This window comes from Otolemur garnettii, unplaced genomic scaffold, assembly GCF_000181295.1.
Source record: "Otolemur garnettii isolate 467f Iridium unplaced genomic scaffold, OtoGar3 scaffold00002, whole genome shotgun sequence".
In the NCBI taxonomy this organism is placed as follows: domain Eukaryota; kingdom Metazoa; phylum Chordata; class Mammalia; order Primates; family Galagidae; genus Otolemur; species Otolemur garnettii.
Genome location: NW_003852397.1, coordinates 27,422,696 through 27,431,126, shown reverse-complemented (window position 1 = coordinate 27,431,126; position 8,431 = coordinate 27,422,696). Strand labels below are relative to the sequence as shown.

The window sequence follows — 8,431 nt, the reverse complement described above, 5'->3', positions numbered from 1 at the left end:
AAAAAAAAAAAAAAAAAAAAGAATCTGGGAAGTCTGGGAGCCTCTTAGAAGAAGCTGGATATGAAGGATAAATGGGCCTGAGCCAAGTGAAATGTGGGAGGAGGAGGAACAGCATGTATTCCAGACAGGGAACAGGGTGTATTCCTTTGCACATGAGTAACACGTGCAAAGCCTGGTGGCAAGATGGAGTATGACAAGTTTGAGAAACAGGAAGAAAACTAGCCGTGCTGGACTGAATGTGGAAAAGGTGGAAGAGAGAGGCTCAGGAGGAAGGTGGGGAGGTGGGCAGGGGGCTAGACAGCACCAAGCTTTGGAAGCACGGCAAAGAGTTTGGGGACTTGGAGGCAGGCATGGCCAGACTAGAGTCATACTTTATAATGTACATGACCCAGGCTGATGTGTGGAGGACAGACTGGAAAGATGCAAGAGGCCAGTAAGGAAACCACAGAGATGCTGAATAGTGCTAAGCAGCCAAGCAATGAGGGTCTGCGATCATGGAGCTCTGGGTCTGAGCTCCAGAAAAGGCTACTCCGTTGTCAGCCAACTACAGCTTGGCTCTTCCTCAACTACTCTCCTTGGAGGAGAGAGAAGAGGTAAGAGTCCAGCATTTGCCACGTGGACTTCTGTGTAGACATTGCAAAGGGGAGAGAAAAGATGTTATAAAAAAATAACACATGGATCTCAAAAGCACTGAGAGGTGTGAGCACGTACTTCCCAAGTATTCCTTGCCAGGAGCTCAAATAAGGCTCATCTTGGTGGTTGCAAATTGGCAAAGAAAATGCAGGAAGAAAGTGAACTCCAATCCTGTCCTACCCCCAGTCATGGTCCAGCCACGTGCTCCGTGGGGAAGCACTGCAAGCATAGAAAGGCTGCCTACCCGCTCCACCACCAGCAGCCAAGAGGGGAGCCTGGGCCCTGCGAAGGGGCTCCCCTAAAGGGCAGGGGATAAGCAAATGTAGTAGAAGAGAGATGGGCCAGAGAAACCTGAAAACAATCCCCCCAACCCATGAGGTTCCCTACAAGACTCCCAGTGCCTCTAAAGTTAATTTCCATCTCTCACTGCCAGAAGGGGTATAAATCTGTTCACAAGCTCAAAAAAAAAATTATACCCCAGGAATTTCATATCTCCTACTTTGTCCTCCTGATAAAAGAGATTACACAAAGATATTCTTGGATGCCCATCAACGTTATTCGTAACAGTTCATTAGAACTTAAACACCCAATAAAGGATTGATTTAATAAATTTGGTGCATCCATTTGACAAAGTACTCTATTACTATTAAAAAATAATGTTCTTGAAGAATGTTTCAGGATATAGTGATGTGCTATCAATATAGTAACTGAAAACTAGAGGAATAAATTAATTTCTGCTATGATCCTAATTTTAAAAAACTGTATGAGCTTATACAAATTTCAAAAGTTGGCTAAAGGTGTATATATACTATTTAGAGACATATGAACTTAGCAGGTATATAGTCATATAGTCAAGGCAGACAGAAATAAACTTCCAACTCAACAAAGTGAGAATTTTGCAAGGGCCTTTAGCTTTACTGCTAAAGACATATTTCTTCAGTTACATTGTAGCTATGTGGGGTTTTATATTCTTTATGCCATGTTGTATGTCTGAAATACTTCATAATAAAAATATGTTAAAGGTGTGTATATAACCAAAAGAAGGAAATACATCAAAACGTGGCTACTGCTTTGAGGTGTGATTGTGAACTTTATTATTCACATTTTCCAATTTTTTTTGCAAAGAACATATATTCCTTTTCACCTAATAAATTGTCTTATCATTGGAGACTATTTTTATGTCCACCCAGAGCTCATTTGTTTTTGAGCAAAGGTCTGGTGCTGAGCTATTCTCTCCCTGGGAACACACCTGCCTCTCCCACCAAGAGTCTTTCGGGGGTGGGGGGGAGGCCATAGCCTATCACTCGGGCATCTCTTACACACTAGAATTTAAACTAGAAAATCTAAATTCTGTGGGGGAAGTGAGCTCTCTGAAGCCATCCCACTCGTATCCTCTGACGTGAGAGGAGATTCGTAGGCGGCTGCTGAGAGCCTTCTGCACTCTGCAGGTTGTTCTCAAAAGTATTCATTGCTTTTTATTTTTCCTCTGGAATAGTTTGTGTTCTATCCTGCCAGGAAGCTGGGGGCTCAGCTGGGGGATTGGGTGAAGTGGTGGGAAATAATAGAGACCAATTATATCCTCAACTAGCAATGATTCTCCTGTCTGAATTCATTTTTCACTAAGTGCTGGGGGTGGAGGGTGGGAGAACAATTATTAATATGTGGAGATATGTCACCCATCACCAGACTTTAAGGGCCTTCCAATTCTTAAATATGGGATCTTGGCCAGCGTCCATGAACCTCCTAAGATCACACATCTATCTTGTAAAATTTCCTGGAGCCCAGAGCTATCACCAGATTCCCAAAAGAGTCAGTGATATATCCCCTCCACCCCCCCCCAAAACAATTGAGGATTCCTGTCTGTAAGAATATGCTCTCTTCTTAGCAAGTCCAAGTTCAACAGGAGAGGGGCTCAGTAGGAACACTCTGCTCAGGTAACCTAACAAAATCATCATCCAAGGCTTTAAAACAAAGCAAGAAGTCAGTGGGAATGTTTAGTGTTATCACCACTCAGGCACCCTGAAGGGTTCTATATGGCACTTACTTTTTACTCAAAGAGAGATTTCATCATGTTAACGTTTCCCAACTTTATGTCACAGATAAATTTCTTTTAAAAGGGTACACATTCAGGGATCTCATTGATTTTGTTTTGATGGGTATACATGGTCATACAGAGTGGTACATGGACTTTGGAGACCCAGAAGTGGAGACAGTGCTGGTGGCAGGGTTAGAAAAGAATCAAGAAGTACCTCTCAGGTACAATGTAGATGATTACACTAAATGGCCTGACTTCACACTGTACAGTTCATCCATGTGTTAGAAAACCATTTGTACCCTCTAAATCTGTTGAAATAAAAATATATTTTCAAAATAAATTTGAAAGTATGTGGAAGAATAAACATAAATATATAACAAACTCATCAATCAACAGTATTTAGAAAGAGCTCCCTGGGTACCAGCACTGGACTGGGACTCAATAGAAGTTTGACTAGAAGACCCCTGTCCCCTCATCTAGCAATTTCTTGTTCAAAGCACACAGGTGATGACTGTCTTTCCACTCATTAAATGGAATCAAAATTGAGAGTTACTCATATTACTTTCCCAAACCCTCACATCCCCTGGTATGAGTCACCCATTAGAACCCACCTTTTTTTTTTTTCCTCTCAGTTACTTTTCCACTACACACAGAAGCAGACTCAGAACAAATCTTCAGTGAAGCTGTCAGTTTGTTAAGAGACCAGGATGCTACTGGACATCACTATTCAAAAGTACAAAGATAAAATCCCTTTGGGTAGCCCACAAAGCCGTTTGTTTGTTAGAACAGTTTACTGGACTCAGATGTTCATGTAGCCATTGTTGCCTTATGGCAAAACATCTTCTCATGTGTGGCCCTACCTACCACTTCATTCAATTCAATTCATCTCTCCTGAGTGTCTACTGAAGGTACTTAAAATTAGTCACACTTCCCTATGACCACATCTGGATTTGTTACATCTCCTGTGTCTCCACGTGGCTTTCATGGTCAGTGGAACCTACAAACCAGGTGGTTTCATGTTTCTCCCACAGCTTCTAGAATCCTTCTAATTCCATAATTATTGTAATACTATGTGGCAATAAATGGAGGAAACTCAGCCCTGGTTCTGAAAAATCTCTTTGCCAGGATTCAGGAAACATGCCAGATAATCCAGAAATGAATTCTGTTAGAGCCAAATCTCTAAGCATAGCCTTCCTGGTGGTAATGAGATCAGTTTCTCGTCTATAAAAGTCTCTTACTGACACAAAACGTGATACATGAGATGGTTAAAGAAAGGGAAAAACATCATCCAGGGCTGTACTAGGAGAAAAGAAGTCAAAATTTCCATCTTCTGGGACTTAAATGACCTTGCTGGGACGGGAAGGCCATTGATGCCAGTCAAGAGAAAGACCAAATCACAACTCCCAATTGCAAATTATCCCTTAATGTAACATAACTTAGTGATTGTTTGATAACAACAACAACAACAAAATCTGGAGACATGCTCTCCTGAAAAATAAATATCAGGGCTCAAGGAGTAGGGCACCAGCCCCATATACCAGGGGTGGCGGGTTCAAACCCAGCCCCAGCCAAAAATTGCAAAAAAAAATCAATATATAGTGGAGGAAAAATGTCAGATGAGGCATGATCTTAGAAATGACCTGAGTTAAAGTCTTGCATGGGTTACTATACCCCCCTGGGCTTCTACTTCATTTGCAAAGTAACCCCTTACTTTGGAGTACATAATGGCTAGGGGCTCTGTAAATGCTAACAGTCTTTAAGTTCTGAAAGTCTTTAAATTCTAAAAGATAGATTTCCACAAAATTTAAAAAATTCAAGTACAAAAAATCTTATTGCTGATAAAGGAAATTCCAAGACTTGACTTGTCAATAGCAAAATACTCAATGAGTAAAGTAAAACTGAGAAGAACATCATCTTTTTGTCCTGTCACTGTGGCAACCTCGTAAGCTGGCCCAACTCCATTCTTCTGGTGGTCCAAAAACGGGAACAAACACCATATGGTGAAATAAAATCACTCAAGTACCTTAATTAGATGCCAGCTCAGGCTCGCTCTGTTGTGGTTGTTTGCATCACATAAAAATCTGCAATCATTAAAAATAACTAAAAAGACGTTGCTTATACTGGTAAATAAATGTCATCAGATGACTACCTAATAATCCATATTTAACGACTTTCACATTTTCACAGTGGTTTGAGATCTGGTTCCAAAAAAAAAATTTTTTTTTAAACAAATGACGAAACTAAGGCCCAGCTTGAGGAAGTGACTTGCCCAAGGATACATTGTTATTATAGTTACAGGTAGAGCCAAGATCATGCCTAGGTTCTTAATTCCTACCACAAAGCTTTGTCATCTCCTAAGAATAGCTTTGGAGGTTTCTGCAGAGCAGAGAGACCAGGGCCTAATATTAGATGGATGCACAAAGCACAGGGCTTAAATCTTAGGGAATTATAAGAGATGAATAGACAAGATGAGTCCAGGGAAGGTCTAAATTCCCACCCCACACCCAGCTCCTGGATAATGAGGGTGTCATAGACCCAGGTAGGCTCCCCAGTCTCGTTAGTGGGGGAAAGGAGGCCAGGAAAAGAAAGCTGCTGAAAGTGAGCATCTAAGGACAGGGCCTGAAAAATCCAAGGGAGCTTTTTACCTCTCCCCTCACCAGCTCTCCACTACCAAGTCACTCATGTGTCTTTTGCAAATTTCTGTTTAAAGAAAAATACAATGAAGCTAAAGTTTTTGGCTATTATATACCAGGCAATGTGCTTGGTATTCTCACTTTTATTGTCTTATGTGACCCTCATAAAAATTGTGTTAAGTCTTTTCTCTCTGTTTTCCAGATGAGGAAATAGGTGCAGAAAGGTGTCACATAAATTAAGCACAGAATTTTGATTCAAACGGAACCCAAAGGCACTCCCTCTACTGCAGCTGGAGTTTCCTTCTGGCCTTTGGGCATCCAGCTCCCTGAGTTGGGCTAATCCACTAACTTTCCCCCGCTCGATGGGGGACAAAAATCTTCTTGAATTAGCCTCTAAAATAGCACAGCAAGACTTATCTATTTTCTACCCAGATGCACTGAGTTCATAACTCGTTTTATGAGAGAAAAGACAGAAGGGATAAATAACTCGGCTTGGAAGTTTAAGTTGGCCACATAGCTTTCTCCAGTGAAATAAATTTTTTTTTTTTTAATTTTCCCAAGTCACAACTTCCAGAGTCAAATCCCAGAAGCCCACTTCAGAAATACAGCATATTAACAAATAACACTCACAGACGCAGGAAAGTAGAAAGAATTATACTTACACTTATGTCGAGACTGCAAAGGCTAACAGCATCTTCATCTTGGGCGCTCTGCTTCCGTTTTCGCTGCAAAACAGAAGATAAAACGAAGTTCAAATGTAAACGGGGAGCATGACTTTGATTAAGGAAAAGAAGAAAAGCAATAAAACAGCACATGCAATCCTTACCATTCTCACCATGTCACTCAAAACCTTTAACAGAGGTATGTAAATGAACAGTTCTAAGGAAGCCCGAGAAATTATGAGGAACTGTTAAGCTCTAGGATAACTGGTTTATATTATTTGTATTCATGTGATCATAGTTCACATCTTTCTGTGTTTCCTTTTTTCTAAATGTTGCCATATATCAAGGCTGAGAAATTTAGATACAAAGTTCAGATTCTAATTTACTTGGAAGAAGAGATTAGACTGGAAAGAAAATCTAATTCACTTGGAGATATTCTACTTTTAGAGCTGCTTTGTACTTGGGTAATTTAAATTTGTTCTAAACTTCATCCAAGGTCCTAATGCAATCACAGAACCACAATGCTTGAAAGAAACTTAGACATCTTCTCCAATCTTCCTATTTTATAGCCAGAAAAACCAATATTCAGAAAAGTCATTATTGAACTAAAGATAATTGTATCTAAAATGAATTTATAAATTTTTGACAAAGGCAGTCTGCCAAGTTAGACTTGGAAAAATGTTTTTTCCTTTTTAGAAAAAGTTTCATCTACAAACCACAATAAAGCTCATCAAAGATATGTTCACTTCTCTTCCGCATCCGTAGCTTAACCAACCAGTGAAGTGTTTCTTGAGTGCCTAGTTTGTGACTTGCTAAGTCTGCAAGTCACCAAAGACCAGAATCACTGGCATGAGGTTATAGGAGGGTCACATCTGGAGTCTTTAACTCCTGGAGAAGTCTACCTCCTCTTCCTCTATCAGCACCCTGAGCCTGAACAAAGGCAGAGACTGGAAAGCAACCAAAGCTATTTTTATTCATATTCCTATCATTGTTCTGTAATTTCTTCATTTCAACAAAGTTTGTTGAGCATCTCCTGTGTGCCCAGCCCTGTGTTTGCTCCCAGAAATACAAAGGTCAGCAACTCCCTTGGTTAAGGAACTCTCACTCGTGCAGCAGAGACAGACCTGTTAGGATTAGCTACAATGCAGTTAAGAGCCAAATATCTCAGAGACAGTCACTTCACTTTTCTTAACCCTTTCTCAACTCCAAGGTGGTGGTAATGACATTGTCTATTCTCAAAGGGAAAGGAACAAATGTAGTAATGCATTTTAGACCTTGGCAGAGAACCAGGTACACAGCAGATGCTCTAAACATGGGTTGGGGGACTCTAGAAGCCCAGTGAGAGAGGTCTTCCCAAAGGATGAGGCTGTTGAATAGGCCTAAAGGAAGAATAAGAATTTGCCAGACAAAGAGGGAAGGGACCTCTTTTTGCATGGGCAGACACCTAGATAGCTAAACTCCCAAAGTTGAACATGGTTCTATCCAGAGCAGCAGAGTTCTAGTTCTCTCTATTTTTCCATGGAAGCAGTGGTGCCACACACAGCAGAATCACCTGAAGAATGATTTGGAGACGCTGATGCCAGGAACCATCCTTAGGGATTCTAATCAGCCATTCTGGGATGGTACCCAGGAGTCTGCATTAATAAACTCCCCAAGTAACTTTCAAGAAGTCAGATATTCCACTCAGGGTCTTTGGGGGCAGGGGGAGAGCCCCGAGAAGATGATCCGATAACCCCTCTAGGCACACTTGCTACTCCTGAGGATGCTTCGTGTTTGTAAGGCGACCCCACTCTTAATTGATTCACCATCCGGGTACAATTAAAAACAGCACTGTGGTGTCACTGAAATGCATCCACTGGCTTACATTTATATGGTGACTTTCTGAAGCCAGTACAATAAGGGGTTTCTCATTCTACACGTAAACTGAGGTCAGGTGAGATAAGAAATTTGCTTTAAGTCGCATGGCTTTAGTGTAACACTCTGAATCCAGGATTCTATTTCTTAGGGCAAAACCCTTTACTACACAGTTGGAAGTATGTGTGGCAAACTCATGTTTCACTTGCCATGGAGAATGTCTGGTAGGGTCTGCTTGGGGCACTGTGTGGAGAAGAACCACATGGCACAGCATGTGAGAGAATGCGCACATGCTCAGATGTGGGGACAGCTGCCCAGTGTCCTGCTGCCTAGAGTAAACTGCGCACTTCCTGAGCTCAGCTTCTCTTGCCTTAAGAGGCTACAGTGTCATACCTGGGATCTTGGGAGGGGCCATGAGGTTACAGCTCTGGGATGTTATCCATAGAGTGGAAATAATGCCTACCGGGTCAGGCTGCTTTGATGACCACAGATGATGTGTGACAAGGCCTGGCACATAGTATGTTCACAGTAAATGCTAGGTCCTGTTATATGCTTCCCAGACCACAAGTTACACAGATGTCTGCTGCTACCTGGTACTGTCAGACAACAGAACT

At 41.4% G+C, this 8,431-nt stretch overlaps 1 protein-coding gene across 1 annotated transcript in view; it reads right to left on the bottom strand.

Annotated features, from left to right (window-relative positions):
• Positions 1-8,431, bottom strand: part of ARHGEF3 (Rho guanine nucleotide exchange factor 3) — a 321,547-nt gene that overhangs the window by 141,939 nt on the left and 171,177 nt on the right. Inside the window, exon 4 of the mRNA XM_023512637.1 lies at positions 5,964-6,026. Coding sequence (XP_023368405.1) covers positions 5,964-6,026 — 63 coding nt within the window. The remainder of the gene's footprint in view (positions 1-5,963; positions 6,027-8,431) is intronic.